Here is a 21,618-nt window from a genome sequence, read left to right as displayed (position 1 = left end):
CTACAAAGCAGTACTGCTTTCCACTCTTCTTTATGGGTCACAAACATGGACAACTCACAGTAGGCACTTGAGAGCATTTGAGGCAAAAGGTAAAAGGACAGCATCAAAAGTCATTTCAGGAAATGTCACATATCCGTCTTAGGGTGGCAGTGGCTCAGTTGGTAGAGTGGGTTGTCCAATGATCCAAGATCGGTAGTTCAATTCCCACTCCCGCCCAGTCATTTCGGAGTGTGAACTGAATGTGGGAGGTGTTATTTCACCCTTCAAAGCGAGCACTGTCGAGGCGCCTTTGAGCGAGGCGCCTTTGAGCAAGGCGCCGTCCCCTTTACAAGTTGCTCATGAAGGGCGCAACACGACGGACATGCCCACCACTCTACCTCCCCCTCACTGCATGCCCACAGGCCCTTGCGTATATGTGTAACAGGGCCTATATATGCATGTGTGTGATTACTAACCATGCGCTTGAGTGTGGTTCCAATTTACATTTGGGGATTATTACAGTATACTAAATAAAAAAATAAAATATCCCTAAACACCTGGGAGGCTACAGTGAATAACAAGTCTGCCTGGAGACAAGCTGTTTGAGAAGGGACTGCACAATATAATGATGATCAACTCAGTGCTGCAGTGTAGAAGCACAAATAGAAGAAAGAGTCCACTTCCACCAATAAAGTTCCACCAAAACCCACAACTACCACAGCCCACCCATGCCCATATGTCACCAAAGAATGTGGGTCTAGGAATAGCCTCTGCGCACCTGAAGACCCAGAAAAACCAAGAATGAGGACAGACATACTCGAACATGAGTCTGTCGATGATGAGTGTGTGTGTGTGTGTGTGTGTGTGTGTGTGTGAGAGAGAGAGAGAGAGAGAGAGAGAGAGAGAGAGAGAGAGAGAGAGAGAGAGAAACTACTAAATGTAACTTGCCACTATGATCATTCTTATGTTATGATGCTAGAAAAGTCTGTTGGGCTACAGAAATGCTCAAAGACAAATCAAACAGCAATTCAGAACATTGGTTGTTGTGCAGCTTTTTTTATACTTGTATGGGTCTGAAGTGGCAGCTTTTCAGTATGTTAAAGACTGGTGAATGGGAAACAGTCGGAAGTTTCAAGGCGTTGTGTTCTTTTTTACAGGTGTTCCATATTTGCCCTGTCTGGAAGTAGTCGCTCTGTTCATCGGATTCTGGCAGTCTGCCTCCTCTCATTCCTGGCCCTGCTTGGCTCTGTATCCATGGATCTCAACATGAACTTTGACTTGCTGCACACTACAGAAGCTGCTTATGATGATCTTACTTCATGCAGGACTATAGCTATCATGCAGCTTGTCAGTCAGCTTCAAAAGATGAGAAATTTTTTTACTAAAGACTTTCGCAATGATACTTTTGAATCAACTTTAGAGGTTATGTTTCCAGTTTTTGGTCATTTCTGTGACAAAATGGTGGGTCATATTAAAAGCCACGGGGTCCCTTGCAGTATTGAGTTGATTGGATTTTGCCAGGAGATGAGGAGAACCATTGAAGGATTTTTAAATGCTTCACTGGATACTATCATCCTTAGTGAGAATAGAAATTTTGCTTACACTTCAGCTATCGGAAGACTCCTTGACACTTGGGGTACAGTTGAGGATATTCTGGTAAAAGTGAAACAGAATTTAATATGGGGAGATGTACTGTCTGCAAGACTTCTGGTGACATTCATAGAGCTCAACCATCAACTAATGGACTTCCACCACATAGCAGCTCATGTTGACTTTCAGTACAAATGGTCCCATGTATTAAATTACCTTGGCTTAGCCAGGGCTTTGTCAGAACGATTCAATGACTGCTGGTTCAACAACATAACCCTCACATTAAATTTAAGCCATCATATAAAAAAATCTGATATATTTGACTCCAATCTTTGGCAAATCTCTGGAAAAAGAAGAGAGCTTCTGTCTGGATCTCATGCAAGAGTTGAAGCTCTGACCAAGACTCAGCAGTGCTTGTTTGATCATGCAGTTCCAGCTATCAGGCTGACATCTCGATCCATTTCTTCAGCGCTCAGTGTGAGGGTGTGCTTACTAGTCATGGCATGCCTAATCTACCCTGCGGTGATATTCTCTTTCAAGCAGATGACTGAATGGATACAGAATTATGCCCAGAGCTTGAAGGAAAAGACAGAAGACCTAAAGTACCAGAGGCGTCTGGCTGAGGATTTACTGCACCAAATGCTGCCCAAGTCAGTTGCCAAGCAGCTTCGCCAACATAGACATGTTAAGGCTGAGAGCTATGAAAAGGTTGGTGCAATCACAAGTTGTGTAACAATTATTCATTTTTCCAACATGGTTTTATATAGTGGTGGTTTGCTGAGAACAGTTCAAAAAGGAAAATGTATATAGTATACTGTATATTGTTTCTTCCTTGTGATCTAAAATTCCAAGTACTAGACAAACAGAAGCCAGTTCTCACCCATACATAGGGTAGTGGCAGAGATAACCATGTCCTAGGCTCATTAGGATGATGACCACTCACGCAATCACTTAATAATGGGGCAGCCATTAGAAACAATTTAGGTTTAGTATCTTGCCGAAGGACACTTCGCATAGACCGCATGAGCCACATTCTTATTTTGTAAACATACATTAAGATTAGATAGATAGATAGATAGATAGATAGATAGATAGATAGATAGATAGATAGATAGATAGATAGATAGATAGATAGATAGATAGATAGATAGATGCTTTATTAATCCCGGAGGAAATTGGACATATCCACTGCTCAGGCATACATAATGAATAAATACTGGATAAACACCATGATAAAAAGAAACACTGACACCGCAGGACATACCACAAGACTTACACTACACTAACAGACACATACAGCACTAACAGGACATACACTAAAATATAAACAATATAAAATAGAATAAAAACTGAAAATTAAGATAGCAGGAGGCCCACATGGTGGGTAAGGCACACCCTTCTTACAACGTAAGGCATGTCACTATCTAATGTCACAACATCACAACACCGTGGCCCCACTACACTGCAGTGCAGACAGACATCCCATCTCCTCCCCTCCATTCAACCGCGTGCTGACCTCGCCGACTCCCCCCCACTCTTCCTGAGAGAGTCATTGTACGCCCTGATGGCATGGGGCACTAAGGAGGACCTCAGCCTCTCTGTGGAGGCACTGTGTGACAGCAGTCTGCTGCTGAAGGTGCTTCTCTGCTGGGAGAAGGCGGTTTGCAAGGGGTGGCTGGTGTTATTCATGATAGCCCTGACTTTGGACATGGTCCTGCTCTCCAGAAGTATCACCACAGAGTCAAGGCTCAGCCCGACCACTGAGCCCGCTGTGCGGATGAGACCGGATCAGGTCTCCCCAAGACTCCTCCGAGCCTGTGCTTCGGAACTAGGGAACTGTAAAGAAGGTCCATGTCTCTTTTCCTGGCCATGCCACCCCAACACACAATGGCGTATGACAGCAAAGTGGAAACTATGGACTGATAGAACATGAGAAAACTCAGGACAGATGTTGAAGGAGACCAGCCTCCTCAGGAAGCACATGCTGCTCTGCCCCTTCTTGTACATACAGTCCGTGTTGAGTGACCAGTCCACTTTGCTGTCTAGCTGCAGTCCCAGGTACTTATAGTTTCCTACCACCTCCACCTCACTGCCCTTGATGATCACTGGCTGTGGAGAGGGGGGTGCCCGCCAGAAATCCAGCACCATCTCCTTCGTCTTGGAGACGTTGAGCTGGAGCTGGTTCTGTTGGCACCACTCGACGAAGTCAGCCACCAATGCCCTGTACTCCCCCTCATCACCCTCTCCGATACATGCCACAATCACAGTGTCATTGGAGTACTTCTGTATGTGGCATGTGTCTGAGTTGTGCTGGAAGTCCGACGTGTAGAGGGTGAAGAGAAGGGGGGAACGCGGTCCTCTGTGGAGCCCCTGTGCTGCTGGTCACCATAAAAGACAAACAGTCCTCCATACGGACGTACTGGGGTCTGTCTGTTAGGTAGTCCGTGATCCAGCTCACGAGGTAGGGGTCCACATCCATGCAGGTCAGTTTATCCTGCAGGAGCCGGGGCTGGATGGTGATAGGCCAGGGTTGTTGGGCTCAGTAGGGTGTCCTTTCTTGGGTACAGGGACAATGCAGGAGGTTTTCCACAGTGACGGGACCCTCCCCAGCCGCAGACTGAGGTTGAACAATCGCTGCAGGGGGTCCCCTAGTTCCGAAGCACAGGCTAGGAGGAGTCTTGGTGAGACCTGATCTGGTCCAACCACCTTATAAGGACAAAGCCTCCGCAGCAGAGATTAAGAAGCTTTATTGTCATCATGATACAATGAAATTGCAAGGTTAGAATAGAGAGTGGACAATTGATTCCGAGCTGCTGCACTCTGGGTGCGCCTCTACTATGGGTCAGCATAACCTAATGTTCCTATAAGCATGGTTTTTCTAATGATGGGGGGAAACTGGAGTACCTGGAGAAAAATCCTTGAGACACAAAGGGAACATGCAAAGTATACACAGAAACCCCAAGCTGAAAATGCTGGAAATGTTTGATGTGAAGCAACAGCCCTAACCACTATGCCACCGTGCCACTATGCCACCACATACATGTAACAGAATGAAGTATGACTGGCAAAAAACTGGTATTTTCTAAATATTATAAGCTTAAATCCACTGTGTTCTCATGTGTAACTTTATGCGCATTGACCTTGTAAGACTATTCAAGAACACCGTCTCTCCCAATAACACTCTGGCTGCTGTGGTAAGGTTTAAACATACCTTCAAAGTAAGATACAATACAAAACCAGATATAAATTCCATGAAAAATACATCTAACCATAACACGAAATCACTGGGAGCCCTGAGCTTGTTTCTTTGCCATCTGGAGCAGGGGTACATTGATTATGATTGGCCAGTCGATCGCTTTGGTAGTTCGGGTAGATCACGTGACATCCGTCCATCCATCATCTACCGCTTATCCGGGGCCGGGTTGCGGGGGCAACAGTCTCAGGAGGGATGGCCATACTTCCCTCTCCCCAGACAACTTCTCCAGCTCCTCTGGGGGGAGCCTGAGGCGTTCCCGGGGCAGCCGAGAGACATAGTCCCTCCAGCGTGTCCTAGGTCTTCCTCAAGTTCTCCTCCCGGTAGGACATGTCTGGAACACCTCCCCAGGGAGGCGTCCAGGAGGCATCCCGAACAGATGCCCGAGCCACCTCACCTGGCTCCGCTCAAGGCGGAGGAGCAGCGGGTCTACTCTGAGCTCCTCCGTGGTGACTGAGCTCCTCACCCTATCTTTAAGTGTGTGCCCTGCCACTCTACAGAGGAAACTTTTTTCAGCCGCTTGTAACTGGGATCTTGTCCTTTCGGTCATGACCCAAAGCTCATGACCATAGGTAAGAGTAGGAATGTAGGTTGACCAGTAAATTGAGAACTTCGTCTTGCGACTCAGCTCCTTCTTCACCACGACCGACCTATACAGCAACTGCATCACTGCAGAAGCTGCATGGATCCGTCTGTCATCCTCCCCTCATTTGTGAACAAGACCCCAAGATAACTCCTCCACTTGGAGCAAGGACTTTCCACCGAGCTAAAGAGGGCACACCACCCTTTTCCGGTTGAGACCCATGTCCTTGGATTTAAAGGTGCTAATCCTCATCCCACTCGTGTCACACTCAGCTGCAAACCGTCCCAGTGCACGCTGAAGGTCCAGGTTTGATGAGGCCAACAGGACAACATTGTCTGCAAAAATTAGAGATGAAATCCTTGGGTCGCCAAACCGGAATCCCTGCGGATCCTGGCTGCGCCTAGAAATTCTTTCCATAAAGATTATGTACTGAACCGGTGATAGAGAGCAGCCCTGCCGGAGTCCAACATGCATCTGGAACAGGTCTGACTTAATGGCAGCAATATGAACCAAGCTCTGGCTTCAGTCATGCAGCACGCGGTTGAATGGAGGGGAGGAGATGGGATGTCTGTCTGCACTGCAGTGTAGTGGGGCCACGGTGTTGTGATGTTGTGACATTAGATAGTGACATGCTTTACAATGTAAGAAGGGTGTGCCTTACCCACCATGTGGGCCTCCTGCTATCTTAATTTTCAGTTTTTATTTTATTTTATACTGTTTATATTTTAGTGTATGTCCTGTTAGTGCTGTATGTGTCTGTTAGTGTAGTGTAAGTCTTGTGGTATGTCCTGCGGTGTCAGTGTTTCTTTTTATCATGGTGTTTATCCAGTATTTATTCATTATGTATGCCTGATCCACAAAACACACGTGGACTGCTTGGGCAAACTCCCATGAACCCTTGAGGACTCGAAGGAGAGTGTAGAGTTGGTCCAGTGTTCCACAAACGGTACGAAAACCTCAATGTTCCTTCTGAATCTACGGTTCCACTATAGGTCTAATCCTCCTCTCCTGTACCCTAGAATAGACTTTCCCCGGGAGACTGAGGAGTGTGATCCCTGTCACTGGAATTTAGGATTCCCCTAGTGGGTACATCACCTACGTTTTTATCGAGAACAAACTCACGCTAGTCAGAGTTGTCTTTTGGAATTCGTGCGGGACAGCAGAGCTCTTGGACAAGAAGATGCTCCTCCAAACTGCCAGAGGTCTGCTGTCTCGTTTTTCCTTTTATTTAAGCAACAGCATAGCAACAGTACATGAATTTACGTCATCAATAGTTTGCCAATAAATGCATAAGAAAAAGTAACACCTAAAAAGTTACACCCCCCCATGTGGTTAATCATTCATTCGATCACACAAAGGTGCAGTGTCTGCGGTTTTAGTCTTTGACCGGCTCCTTTAACCTTATGCACACATTCACCAACAGATATGCATCTCCAAGTTTCCTGTTTTTGTACAAATTTCATATGTGGTTAATATTTCAGCAGAATTACATAGGGGTGAGGATACGGTGAGGCACGTGCACATCCGGGATGCAGACCTAGGTTGATTCTTTCATACACCTAGGGTTGACTTCCCGGAGGACACCCGCCACCTCTGTATTTAATCAGCAGTTTAAAGTCTATAGCATAAGTTTAGTCACATTATAATTGATAACATAATTTCTTTCACAATCCCCTATATTTGGACGTTCTGCTAGACATTCCCAACAGACTCTCAAAACACGTTTGGGCCTCCCGAGTCTGTCCGACCCCCTGCTCTGCCAGCGGATCCAGATCACCACCATGTGGTGATCGGTTGACAGCTCTTCCCCTCTTTTCACCTGAGTGTCCAACACACGCGATCGGAGGTCTGATGATACGACAACAAAGTTGATCATCGACCTGTGGCCTAGGGTGTCCTGGTGCAATGTGCACTTATGGACATCCCTGTGGTTGAACAAGGTGTTCATGATGGACAAAGTCCACAACAAGTCCAATAACAGAGCACCACTGGTGTTCAGATCGGGGTGGCTGTTCATCCTAATCACCCCTTTCCAGCTCTCATTGTCGTTGCCCACGTGAGCGTTGAAGTCATCAAAAAGAACACTGGAGTCCCCAGTCAGAGCACTATTCAGTATTCCTCCCAGGGACTCCAAGACGGCCTGGAATTCCGCACTGCCATTTGGCCAGTAGGCCAAAACAACAGTGAGACACCAAACCTGAAGGCGCAGGGACCCTCTCGTTCACCGGGGTGAACTCCAACATATGACAGCTGAGCTGTAGGGCCACAAGCAAGTCACCGAGGTGGTTGCCAAACTGTCTGAATGTTCCGTACGGTGTCCATGATGTGCATTTCTAGTTGGGACCAGAGTGGTTCTCACCAGGATGTTGAACAACTTCATGTACAATGCTTTGCTGTTGTAGTTGGTGTTCACATGCCTTTACCAAGGAATTTACATTCTCTGAAGCCTGTGAATGATTTCCTTGTTGCAAACATTGCATTATTTAATTCTTTAGCTTTCAGAATTTTGTTCCTGTTCTTTCTACATTTTTTTGGTAGTTTTCCAAAGTTATATTGCAAGTTAGCTAACGATACTGGTTTGGTTTCAAGTTTGCACTTGGATTTTGGCATGATTTGAAACACGTGGCATAAAACTGTTGTCTTGATATTATCAACTTCATTTAAATTTTCAGTGTATTTAATGACATTCGGGATGTGTATTGACTGAATGTATTGGGCATCTTATCCCATTTGTATTGGTTATAGTCACAGTTGGAATAATTGTTATCCTCACGAGGTACCGACAGTATATGTATGAAGTAGATTTAGTCCATAATAGTGCAGAGAGGACCAGGGCAGAAGTCAGCGCATCAGTACCATTAGTAGTCATGAATGACGATCAATAACCTCACAAAGTTCTGTGTAGAACGGAAGTTCCTCGGGAGGAGTGTCAATGTAGTCCACAACTGATGGACGGGTCTTTATGTAGGTAAATTTTTGTGCACCAACATGTCTATTTAAAAAAACAAAGATGGCAACACATAGGACATTTCATACAACTCTTGTATAACCAGTGGATTGTTGTGTGGGAATAGTACATAATATTATTTACGTTACTTCCATTCACCCTTTCTGTGAAGTCAGACTCAGTTCCAATTCTTGAGATGAAAGTGTCCCATTTGTGCAAATTACATAGAAGAGTGAGGTTACAGGGAGAAGAGATCAAGAAGGTGGAGGATTTTAAGTACTTATGTCACGCCCTGTGTTGGTGACTGCTCCAGCCTCTCCTCCTAGTCCTGTGTTCACAGGTGTGGGGGTGTGGGCGGAGTCGTCCTGGGAGCACCTTCACCTGGATCCCATCTGCAATCAGCCGGCTTCTTAGACCCAGCTCTCCACGCAGACAGTGCCAGATTGTTGCTCCATTTTGATGTTGGTGATTCTGGTCTCCCTGCTGCTGCTCTCTTTTACCACACACGTGCTGTGGTCCTCCGCCTGCTTTTGTTTGAATAAACGCAGCTTTTTGGATTTTTGGACTCTGGTGTCACTAATTGGGTTCCACTCTATAGTGTGCCGTAACAGAACAATCTGGCCATGACTAACCCAAGTGACCTAGATGCTTTTAAACAAGCTTTGTCCTCACAAGGGATTCTTGTGGGCCAACATGAACAGACGTTACGGGGAGTAGTGGAGAAGCTTCACGACCTGTCTTCAACTATCTCCGAGCTCACTAACCAGATGAACCAGCTCCCTGCTCTTCTCGCCTCCTCTGCTGCTGCTGCTGCTGCTGCTTCTCCTGGACCAAGTAATTCTTCTGACCCTGCTGTACCACCATCGGGCCCACCTCTTCAGCCTTCCTCCTCCCGGGAACCCCTCATGCCCATTCCTGAGAGATACTCTGGTGATTTGGGCGCTTGTGGTCGCTTCCTCCTCCAGTGCTCTCTGGTGTTCCAGCAACAACCCTCCACATACAACTCAGATAAGTCCCGCATTGCATTCATTTTAAGTTTACTTACTGGCAAGGCTGCTCAATGGGCTACGGCCTTGTGGGACAGTAATGCACCTACATGTCAATCATATGTGGTATTTTCCCGAGAAATGAGGAGAGTGTTTGATCATCCTGTCAAAGGAAAGGAGGCTTCTAAGCGTTTGCTAGCTCTTAGCCAAGGTTCCTCCTCAGTAGCCCAATATGCCATAGACTTCCGTATTTTGGCTGCTGAGAGTGGATGGGACAATGAGGCTCTCCAAGGTGTATTTTTACGGGGATTAGCTGAGAATATTAAAGATGAATTGGCAGCCCGGGATGAAACCAATAATCTTGAAGAGCTCATAACTCTGACTATCCGTCTTGATAACCGGCTTAGGGAGAGGCGCAGAGAGAAGGCCAATCGTCCACCTACTCCTCGGGGCCACATCTTTTCTCAAATGCCTGTGTTTAATGTTCCAACCAGTTCTCCTGTGCCGTCTAACCCTTTGGAAGTACTGCCTACGGAGGAACCTATGCAATTGGGTCGAGCCCACCTTTCTCCTGATGAACGACTACGACGCCGGAGATCGGGCCTGTGCATTTACTGCGGTGAGGCCGGCCACTACATTAGCACCTGCCCGAAACGGCCAAAAGAGAGGGCTCACCAGTGAGGGGAGAGGTCATGGTGAGCCAAATCTCCTCTCCCCAGTCCAACTGCCCTGATCGCCTCCAAATCCCGTCATCTCTCTTCTGGCTGAGTGAGTCTGTTCCCGTCTTCTCGTTCATTGACTCTGGTGCAGACGATAATTTCATTGACGCAGCCCTAGTTCCGCAAGCCAATATTCCCACTGTTTTAATTGAGGCACCTCGCAATGTTAATGCATTAAATGGAGACACCCTAGCCAAAATTACTCACCGCACTGTGCCCTTAACCCTCCTACTGTCTGGGAATCATAGTGAAACTATACAACTTTTGGTTATCAGCTCCCCCCATGCCCCAGTTGTCCTTGGTCTTCCCTGGCTTAAGATCCATAACCCTCACATTGATTGGGCAGTTAACAAGATAACCAGTTGGAGTGTTTTTTGCCATTCCCATTGCCTCAACTCGGCTGTAACTTCCAATGTCCGACCCCCTACTCCACCACTCAGTCCTCCAGATTTGTCTTTAGTTCCTGAGGATTATCACGATTTAGGAGAGGTTTTTAGTAAGCAAGGGGCTCTGTCTTTACCCCCACACAGACCATATGACTGTGCTATTGACTTGTTGCCTGGCGCCCCCTTGCCTTCAAGCCGTCTGTACAAGTTATCACGCCCCGAAAGGGAAGCAATGGAGATGTATATCAAAGACTCATTAACAGCTGGGTTAATTCGTCCATCATCGTCTCCATTGGCTGCAGGATTCTTTTTTGTTGACAAGAAAGACAAGTCATTGCGCCCATGTATTGATTATCGTGGATTAAATGAAATTACAGTGAAAAACAAGTATCCCCTGCCTCTCATAGACTCGGCTTTCCAGCCACTCCACCAGGCTACCATTTTCACCAAATTAGACCTCAGGAATGCATACCATCTTGTTCGCATCAGAACTGGAGATGAATGGAAAACTGCCTTTAACACACCTATTGGACATTTTGAATATCAGGTTATGCCATTTGGGTTAACCAATGCCCCTGCGGTTTTTCAGACATTAGTCAATGATGTTCTCAGGGACATGATCAACAAGTTTGTTTTTGTCTATTTAGAAGACATCCTGATTTTTTCCAAAGACCTTCCGCAACATAGACAACATGTCCGCACTGTTCTTCAGCGTCTGCTCGAAAACAAACTCTTTGTTAAGGCCGAGAAATGTCAGTTTCATGCAACTTCAGTTAATTTTCTTGGTTTTGTTATTGAGCAGGGTCAAGTCAAAGCAGACCCCGAAAAAGTAAAGGCAGTGGCCGAGTGGCCGAGACCTGAGACCCGCAAACAACTCCAACGTTTTCTTGGTTTCGCGAACTTTTATCGCAGATTCATTAAAGACTACAGCAGGAAAGCAGCCCCTCTTACCCAACTCACCTCCACATCTATCCCATATAAGTGGTCCTCTGAAGCAGATGCTGCATTCAATATGCTTAAGACTCTTTTTGTTTCAGCTCCAGTTCTCTCTCACCCAGATCCCACCAGACAATTTATTGTGGAGGTTGATGCTTCTGACTCTGGAGTAGGTGCCGTCCTTTCTCAACGCTCTGCTATGGACCAAAAACTTCACCCGTGTGCTTTCTTTTCCCGCCGACTCTCTCCAGCAGAAAGGAATTACGATATTGGTAACAGAGAACTGTTAGCTGTGGTTTTGGCTCTCCAAGAATGGCGTCATTGGTTAGAGGGAGCTGAGCATCCCTTCATTATCTGGACGGACCATAAAAATCTTTCCTACCTGCGGGCAGCTAAAAGGTTAAACTCTCGGCAAGCTAGATGGGCTCTTTTCATGGGGAGATTTAACTTTACCCTTACCTACCGGCCTGGCTCTCGGAATATTAAACCAGACGCTCTATCCCGTCAGTCAGTTGTTGATGAATCCGATTCTCGGCCTGAGACCATTCTCCTTCCAGCACAAATTGTGGATTACCCGGTGACCATGCCTGCCTGCATGATTGGGTCCTTGCAGTGGGAGATTGAGAAGGCAGTTCAGGAAGCTCAGCGCTCTCAGCCAGACCCAGGTAATGGCCCACCAAATTGTTTATTTGTCCCAGACTCTGTCCGGTCCAAAGTCCTTCAATGGGGCCATTCATCTAAACTTACCTGTCACCCTGGTTATAACAGCACACTTTCATTTCTGCAACAAAGGTTTTGGTGGCCCACCATGAAGCAGGATACTCGATCCTTTGTTTCATCTTGTACTGTTTGTGCTCGCAGCAAGTCCTCTCATCAGCAGCCAGCTGGTCTCCTTCACCCACTCCCAATTCCCAGCAGGCCATGGTCTCACATCGCCATAGACTTTGTCACGGGTCTTCCTCCTTCAGAGAGTAATACCTGTATACTTACAATAGTAGATTGATTCTCCAAGTCCGTGCATTTTGTTCCCCTAACTAAATTACCTTCTGCTACAGAAACTGCTAACCTTCTCGTCAATAATGTATATAGGTTGCATGGAATTCCCCTTGACATAGTCTCTGATAGAGGACCTCAATTTACATCTCAAGTGTGGAAAGCTTTTTGCCTTGCTATGGGGACATCTGTCAGTCTCTCTTCAGGTTACCATCCACAATCGAATGGACAAGCAGAGCGGGTGAATCAGGACTTGGGGTCTGCCTTGCGTTGCGTGACCTCACGGCATCCATCCTCCTGGAGTACATACCTGCCATGGATTGAATACGCACACAACTCCCTTGTCTCTTCTGCTACTGGGATGTCTCCCTTCATGTCCTGTCTGGGCTACCAACCGCCTCTGTTCCCTGACCAGGAGAGGGATGTCTCTATACCCTCTGTCCAAGCTCACCTCAGACGTTGCCGCCTCATGTGGAAGACCACTCAAGCTGCTCTACGCCGCACGGCAACTCGGAATCAGGAGCTTGCGGATAAGCGTCGTAAGCCAGCCCCTGCTTATAAACCTGGTCAGAAGGTGTGGCTTTCCTCTCGGGATCTCCCTCTCCAGGTGGAGTCACGTAAGCTGACACCCAAATTCGTTGGCCCGTATGTCATTGACAAGGTGATTAACCCTTCTGTGGTCCGCCTTAAGTTGCCGTCCTCTCTGAATGTCCACCCTTCGTTCCATGTCTCCCTCCTCAAGCCTGTCTCTTGCAGCCCTCTGTGCCCTCCGTCCATTCCCCCTCCTCCCCCCCGGTTGGTGGATGGGCATCCGGCCTTTACTGTCCGTCGCGTCCTGGACGTCCGGCGGAGGGGTAGGGGGTTCCAGTCTCTGGTGGACTGGGAGGGGTATGGTCCGGAGGAGCGTTCCTGGATTCCACGGGGCCACATCCTTGATGTTTCACTCCTCCGTGACTTCTACGGGGCTTTTCCTGATAAGCCTGGTAGGGCGCCTGGAGTCGCCCTCTAGAGGGGGGGGTACTGTCACGCCCTGTGTTGGTGACTGCTCCATCCTCTCCTCCTAGTCCTGTGTTCACAGGTGTGGGGGTGTGGGCGGAGTCGTCCTGGGAGCACCTTCACCTGGATCCCATCTGCAATCAGCCGGCTTCTTAGACCCAGCTCTCCACGCAGACAGTGCCAGATTGTTGCTCCATTTTGATGTTGGTGATTCTGGTCTCCCTGCTGCTGCTCTCTTTTACCACACACGTGCTGTGGTCCTCCGCCTGCTTTTGTTTGAATAAACGCAGCTTTTTGGATTTTTGGACTCTGGTGTCACTAATTGGGTTCCACTCTATAGTGTGCCGTAACAACTTAGGCTCAACAGTCCAGAGCAATGGAGAGTGTGGAAAAGAGGTGAAGAAGCGTGTACAGGCAGGATGGTACGGGTGGAGGAAAGTGTCAGGTGTGATGTGTGATAGTAGAGTTTCAGCTAAAATGAAAGGAAAGGTGTACAAAACTGTGGTGACACCAGCGATGTTGTTTGGTCTAGAGACAGTGTCACTGAGGAAAAGACAGGAGACAGAGCTGGAGGTAGCAGAGATGAAGATCCTGAGGTTCTCTCTGGGAGTGACCAGGAAGGATAGGATCAGGAATGAGTACATCAGAGGGACAGCACATGTTAGAGGTTTTGGAGATAAAGTCAGACAGGCCAGACTGAGATGGTTTGGACATGTCCAGAGGAGAGATAGTGAATATATTGGTAGAAGGATGCTGAGTTTTGAACTGCCAGGCAGGAGGCCTAGAGGAAGACCAAAGAGGAGATTTATGGATGTAATGAGGGAAGACATGAAGGTAGTTGGTGTGAGAGAAGAGGATTCAAAGGACAGGGCTAGATGGAGGAAATTGATTCGCTGTGGCGACCCCTGAAGGGAAAAGCCGAAAGGAAAAGAAGAACGGTACGGTAATTTACAGTAATCCCTCATTACTCACAGTTAAGGCATTCCAGGACACCTATGAAAAACGAAATTCCACGATCTAGCGATGAACTATTTTATGTATTATTTTATGATAATTTAACCCTTTTAACGTGGCTACCGAGCGGGTCACCTTGAAAGGGCTAGTGTACCTAGTGTACCTACAGCCCACCACCATTCCGCTAGTGAAACGCCTGCCAGCAACAACCCGGCAGGTTAGGAGGTGGTCCCCGGAAGCAGAGGAAATGCTGAGGGACTGCTTCCAGACCACCAACTGGGATGTCATCGTGGGCTCACATGGTGAGGACATTGAGGGGGCAGCTCAGTGTTTTACAGATTACATGAACTTCTGTGTGGACACTGTTGCCCCTGTTAGGACAGTCAGGTGTTACCCCAACAACAAACCCTGGGTAATAAAGGAAGTCAAGGCTGTCCTGAACAGGAAGAAGCAGGTGTTCAGAAGCAAGAACAAGGAGGAGATGAGGAAGGCCCAGCAGGAAGTGAGGGAGTGTGCCTAAGGGAGGCCAAGGAGGCGTATGGGAAGAAGCTGGAGAAGAAGCTGGGGCACAACCAGGTGCGGGAGGTCTGGAATGCTGGGCTTGCGCTAGCCATTCGCCACGTCACCATCGGCGTGTAAATTCAAATTGGCTACAAGGTTTTTGACCTATGTAGCCACAGTGGCATTCTTATTTTTAGGAAAAAAAGGCTAAAACTTACATCTTTTTTGGACTTCTGAAAATCCCCGAGCGATAACAAACTTTTTCTCTCGCTAGCGGCGCTATTTCCGTCGGTACATGCCGACGGAAATAGCGGCTGACAGAATTAGTCGAAGCATGCCGACAGAAATAGCCGAAGTGACCCGAACTCTCCCGATCATTAAATATGCACTCGAGTCATGACCTCCTCTGGTCCAAAGAAAAACAAAAACATTCTATTTTTACAAGCTAAACCCGCAAATTGGTGAACGGCAAGGCGATCGATCGAAGGAAAATGAGAATAGAGTGTTATATAGAAGAGTTTGTGTTAAAATTCTAATTGAACAACAAATGGTGAATGCTGAGAGGGGGTAGGAGTGGTGACAGACTGATCAGAAGGTAAATGAAAGATATTATCAATACTTTTTTTGTAGTCTTAGACTTTTGATCCCCATGACCGGCAGGAATAACCAGCAATGCATGTAAATGTGTATTCACCTCGCTTGCTATTTTTCGTGCCTTTTTAAATTTAAATGAAAAATCATGTTATCGAATTTAAAAAAACAAAAAACTATTCTATGGCATACCAATGGTGTTGGTGTTGGTGGTGGTCAAAGTTAAAATGTCTTCTAGTCCAAGTAAAACTTACTAGTAAACATTGAGTAATACCAAGAATCAAATTTAACAAAATCAAAGTGTCTAACTCAAAGTTAAAATGTGTTCTAGTCTAAGTAAAACTTCAAAGTAAACTTTGAAATAATATTTTGTATGACTGCATCTTCACATAGTGAATGCAAGTTTTCAATTGTTGAATCTCACATTTATACCTGCATAAAGTAAGATCGATATAAAGTTAGTTAAGCTTGAACTGCTGACTTAAGTGTATTTTTGTGAGTAAACTGAACAGAAGATTTTGCCCTCAGAATGCACCAGAATGCAGGAAAACAACCCCATTTTATAAAACATTTTCTGGGGAAGGGCCCCCGGAACCCCCTGTGGAGAATATCCTCCACACACACCCCACGACGAGTGTTGGTTGTCCGCATGCTACGCTGCTGTCTTGGACACAGAATGTGGCTTTTTGTGGCTTGCTCAATTCTTTTACAAGGAGCCACAGTGGCTTAGTCATACTAGTTCCTAGTGCAAGCCCAGGAATGGGATGAGAACTATCACCGGACATGGGAAAGGGCGCAGCACTGTGGAGGGGAATAGTGAACGAGCGAATGAACTAAACAGCTTTTTCAATCGATTCAGCTCCCCCACCCCTCCTGGCTCCTCATCCCCCGTCCTCCCTGCAGACCGCTCCACTGATGCTCCCTCCTCCTGTGCTTCCTCTCCTTCCACCCCTGCCACTTCTCCCGAGCCCACTAGAGAGCTGCAAAGCTCAACGGCCCCACCTCAACCATTGGACTGCCAACCTCGACATGATCTCCTGCTCCCAACACAACCGAGACCGTCATCACTGCAGACCTGGGGACGACAACGCTGCGGAGGCTCCGTCCCTATAAGGCGGCTGGACCGGATAAGGTCTCCCCAAGACTCCTCCGAGCCTGTGCTTCGGAACTGGGGGACCCCCTGCAGTGATTGTTCAACCTCAGTCTGCGGCTGGTGAGTGTCCCGTCACTGTGGAAGACCTCCTGCATCAGCCTTGTACCCAAGAAAGGACGTCCTACTGAGCTCAACGACCACCGACCGGTCGCTCTTACCTCCCACGTGATGAAGACCCTAGAGTGACTGGTCTTGGAGCTCATGCATCCACAGTTGTAGGGTGTAGTGTACCCTCTCCAGTTCGCCTATCAGGCCAAAGGTTGGGGTTGATGACGCTGTCTTGTACCTCCTCCACCGTGTGCTCTCCTACCTGGACGCCAGGGGCTGTGCCGTCAGGGTGCTCTTCTTTGACTTTTCAAGCGCCTTCAACACCATCCAGCCCGACTCCAACAGGATAAACTGACCTCCATGGCTGTGGACCCCTACCTCGTAAGCTGGATCATGGACTACCTAACGGACGATGCCATTACATCCGTATGGGTGACTGTTCTTCTATGGTGACCAGCAATACGGGGGCGCCACAGGGAGCTCTCCCCCATTCTCTTCACCCTTTACACATCGGACTTCAAGCACAACTTGGATACATGCCACATACAGAAGTACTCCGATGACACTGCGATTGTGGCATGTATCCGGGAGGGTGATGAGGGGGAGTACAGGGCATTGGTGGATGACTTCATGGAGTGGTGCCAGCAGAACCAGCTCCAGCTCAACGTCTCCAAGACGAAGGAGATGGTGCTGGATTTCCGGCGGGCACCTCCTTCTCCACAGCCAGTGATCATCGAGGGCAGTGAGGTGGAGGTGGTAGGAAACTATAAGTACCTGGGACTGCAGCTAGACAGCAGACTGGACTGGTCACTCAACTCGGACTGTATGTACAAGAAGGGGCAGAGCAGGATGTACTTCCTGAGGAGGCTGGCCTCCTTCAACATCTGTCCTAAGCTCCTCATGTTCTATGAGTCCGTAGTTTCCAGTGTGCTGTCATACGCCATTGTGTGTTGGGGTGGCAGGGCTAGGAAAAGAGATACAGACCGCCTTAACAGACTCATCCGCAGAGTGGGCTCAGTGGTCGGGCTGAGCCTGGACTCTGTGGAGACGCTTCTGGAGAGCAGGATCATATCCAAATTCAGGGCTATCATGAACAACACCAGCCACCCCCTGCACACCACCTTCTCCCAGCAGAGAAGCACCTTCAGCGGCAGACTGCTGTCACACAGCGCCTCCACAGAGAGGTTGAGGTCCTCCTTCATGCCTCGTACCATCCGGGGGTACAATGACTCTCTCAGGAGTAGCAGGGCGGAGGTGGCGAGGTCAGCACACAGTTGAATGGATTTTATTTAATATTATACTGTTTATATTTTAATTATAATTTAGTATATGTCCTGTTAATGCTGCATGTGTGTGCTTAGTGTAATGTCTTGTGGCATGTCCTGTGATGTCAGTGTTTCTTTTTTTATTTTTGTGTTTCTTTTTGTGTTTATCCAGTATTTATTCATTTTGAATGCCTGAGCAGTGGATATGCGCAATTTCCTCCGGGATTAATAAAGTATACAACTATCTATATATGTTAATTTCTATATTTGTCCATCCTCATCACTCCCAAAGACAATCATAGCTCTGCCACCTCTAGCTCTTCCACATCAATACCATGCAACATATCTGGACTAACAACATTCTTGTGAACTTCACCTTTCATTTTTTAGATTTGCCACAACTCACACAAATTGTCCACCTTTTTCCACCTGTTCCACTCTGCCTATTTTCTCGTATTCACTTTTCTACCAGAGCTCCCATTAGTTTTGTTACGAGACCCCAAAGCAATGACGTTCGGTCAGGGGAGGCAGGTGACGGCTTCACCTGCCATCATGAAAGAAAAAATTGAAAAATGGAAGAAATGAATTAAATGGTTATATTTATCCAGTGATGTGTATTATAAAGTTATTTTCCATTAAACATCACCAATTTTAGGTTATATTTACTCAAAATCGCTGAATTTTCACATTTACCACTGAAATACGGACAAGAGACCTGCGGTGAGGCACCAGGCAGCCGAGCCTCACCATAGATTGTTCAATGACTCGACTAGCTGTGCTGGCATGCTATGGTAAGCCTGTAATGCTAACTTTCTATATGTCACTTTTAAAATGTTTCCCATAATTTAGCTAATGTATATAATGTACAGTGTTGTTTTTTTTGTCAACAACTGCATGTGTGTAACTTCTTTCATGAGTTGAGCGGTCCTGAAACGCTTGCAAAAGTCATGAAGTGAGGCACAGTCCCAAGCCTCATGGCGCTGGTGATCCCAGGGATTCATCTGAGGAGTCTTCTTCCTTGGCCGTAGGAGAAGTGATAGTAAACTACAATCTATCAGCGAGTCAAGTGCAGCCATTCATTTGTTTTACGTCTGTCTTGCCTTACTATAAAAATGTAGGATTACATATCTAAACTCGACATTTCTTTGATACTTTTGTTCAGAAGGAGCGGCACATGGACTTCATATATAAGTAAATGTAACATTTAAGCAAACGTAGGAAAGGAAACAACACAATGGTCAAACGTACTAGTTGTGTGTTAGTTTGTATGTGTAAATAATTATGCTCTGAGACTTTAAAAATGACCTGTTGCTAATTAAATGGTGAATAAGCTTAATTGTAGGTTCATATTTTTGTAAATGTAATTATGATGAAATCAGTACCTCACCAGCCTTGCACCTCAATGCACGTTATTGCCCCAAAGTATTCAACATCATCTACCTTCTTCTCTGCAACCTGACTGACACCATGGATTCCCATATTCCGCACACTGTAAATTGTCTCTGCTTCATTCATCTAGACCTGCAGATACACACACAATACATCACATCATGCAAATTATTTAGAAACCATTTATTTTGAATATCAGAAACAACTGTAAAAAAAATTGTACCATAAGAAATAATGGAATTTTGACCCAAGGAGAGCTCAAACCCAGCCTAGATGTGTGAGAGGTAGACAGTGCAGTTCAGCAAGCTACTAACAAAAATACAAACACAGGAAAAACAAGATGATTCAAATGACAGATGAAATCCGAAAATCATTAAACTAACACAGGAAAATTTTGGGAACACATGAAGTTCAGGAGTGCAGTCAGGCAGGAACAGAGGAAAGCACAGGTTACCGTTAAAGGAGCTCACCAAGAGGAAACTCTGATGAACTGAGAAAGAATAACAGGAGGACTGTGTATACAAGGAGAAAAAGGTGGAAGTAATCAGGGACATGACCGAAGGCACAGAGAAGGGATACGGAGGTGAACAACCCTGGACAGAGGAGGAAATATTACATAAGGACAAGTTTCATTTGAAAAGTCTATGATGAAAGACAAATAGAGCCAAATGTTAAATGTTAATGAAATGTTAAAGAAAATTTGCAAAATTTCCAGTATTTGTGTCATCCAAATTTGCACTGAATTAAAAAAACAAATCATGAAATGTATTCAGTAGCTTTTGCATAATCGTACCGACCAACATAATAGAAATAAAAAAACAAAACAGATTACCTCTGTGTTGGAGGTGATTAAAAAAGAGGAAGAATAATAATATATAAAAATATGTAATTCACAGATATACCATATAGTAATGAAGTTGTCAAGTGTTATACATGGAATGTAAAGAGCAACTTAAATCATCTAGAGTAGTTTTGGAATTGTTTGTGATAATAATTGACTTGGAAATCATGAATTATTAATGGAAAGCAATTTTATGATTTTTTACACACATATAACCAAATTAAGCACATCATTCACACACACATTTACAGATTAATACTATGGGCTCTTAGTGTCCTCAACAATTGTGTTTTTATACAGGTAATAACAACAGCAAAAATGCAGAGGGACTAGTGGTATTATACTTAGTTTAAGAGAAAATTCACTGTGTCTCCCATTGTCTCTCAGAACACATCAGTGGTCCAAATTTTTGTAAATCAGTTACAACCCAACCTCTCCTCCTTATTGTACACCTGCTTGAAACCTCTCCAATAAAGAAGAAACACATTTCAGCCATATAACATACTTTTATCTCCTGATGAATATGGAGCAGTGCAATTATAGACAATTATGTTGACAATGGCAACAAAGAGAGCAAACACAAAAAATAATTCATTATGTTTGCAGATCCTGCACCAGTGGTCTTCTCATAGTAGTAAGGCACAAGAGAATAGTGTAAACCTCGAATTAGGTTGGTTACATGTACAAAGTTTATAGTGAGGAGTGTGTGGGGAAGGTTGTTTTCCACAGTGTTGCTGACTTTTTTACATTCAAGCATCAGACGCATTTCCCACCAAAGAGTTTTCACAAAGGCCTCTTTCTTTGTTAGTTGTTTAGTCCAGTAGCAGGATTACACAAAATCTAGCAGATTCAATCTCACTGTTAATGGGTGGATGGCAGCAAATGATCCCAGCCATAACTCGTTAAATTTTAATGCAAAATATTTTTCGTTGTCTTCCTTAATTAAGTAACGGCTAATAACCTGATATTCCACAACATTTTGTGGAGTTGTCAGGCCTGGATCGGGATAGCAAAAAAGACTTGTACTTTCTCCAGCAATTGTGTTTGTACTTTAATTTTAATCATGTGTTGCTTATTTCAAGAAGAATTGAGGCTTTTTACCAAATGAAGTGTTTTCTTTTTACATATGTGCAGAATCTGAGCAAGTTTTCATTTATGAAGGCAGCAACTCCTTTCTTATTCAGAAAAAAAAATAAAATTGTTGGACAAGTACAACCCACAAGAGGGCACAAGCCAGTGTCTTATTGTGCCAGTCCCAAACCCAGATAAATACAGAGGGTTGTGTCAGGAAGGGCATCCGATGTAAAACTTTTGTCAAATCAAACAAGCAAATCAAATATATGACTTACAAAGCGGATTGTTTGAGGCCCGGGTTAACAACGACCACCATTGGTCCTGTTCACCTACTGGGTGCCAATGGAAATTGGACTATTGTTGGTCGAAGAAGAAGAGGAGGAACGAGTGTTCATAGGAAGAGAGAGAAAAGGAACTCCAAGACTATAAGACTG

General features: G+C 45.7%; 1 protein-coding gene across 8 annotated transcripts in view; it reads left to right on the top strand.

Moving 5' to 3' along the window:
• Positions 1 to 21,618, top strand: part of LOC137607517 (uncharacterized) — a 92,212-nt gene that overhangs the window by 3,846 nt on the left and 66,748 nt on the right. For all 8 annotated transcript variants that reach the window (XR_011037993.1, XR_011037991.1, XR_011037990.1 and 5 more), the window contains exon 2: positions 1,137 to 2,277. Coding sequence is in view for 1 of the 8 variants with exons in the window: in XM_068333347.1 (XP_068189448.1) it covers positions 1,137 to 2,277 (1,141 nt within the window). In the remaining 7 variants the exon portion in view is untranslated. The remainder of the gene's footprint in view (positions 1 to 1,136; positions 2,278 to 21,618) is intronic.

This window comes from Antennarius striatus, chromosome 2, assembly GCF_040054535.1.
Source record: "Antennarius striatus isolate MH-2024 chromosome 2, ASM4005453v1, whole genome shotgun sequence".
Classification (NCBI taxonomy): Eukaryota; Metazoa; Chordata; class Actinopteri; order Lophiiformes; family Antennariidae; genus Antennarius; species Antennarius striatus.
This window is presented reverse-complemented; position numbering and strand designations above follow the sequence as displayed.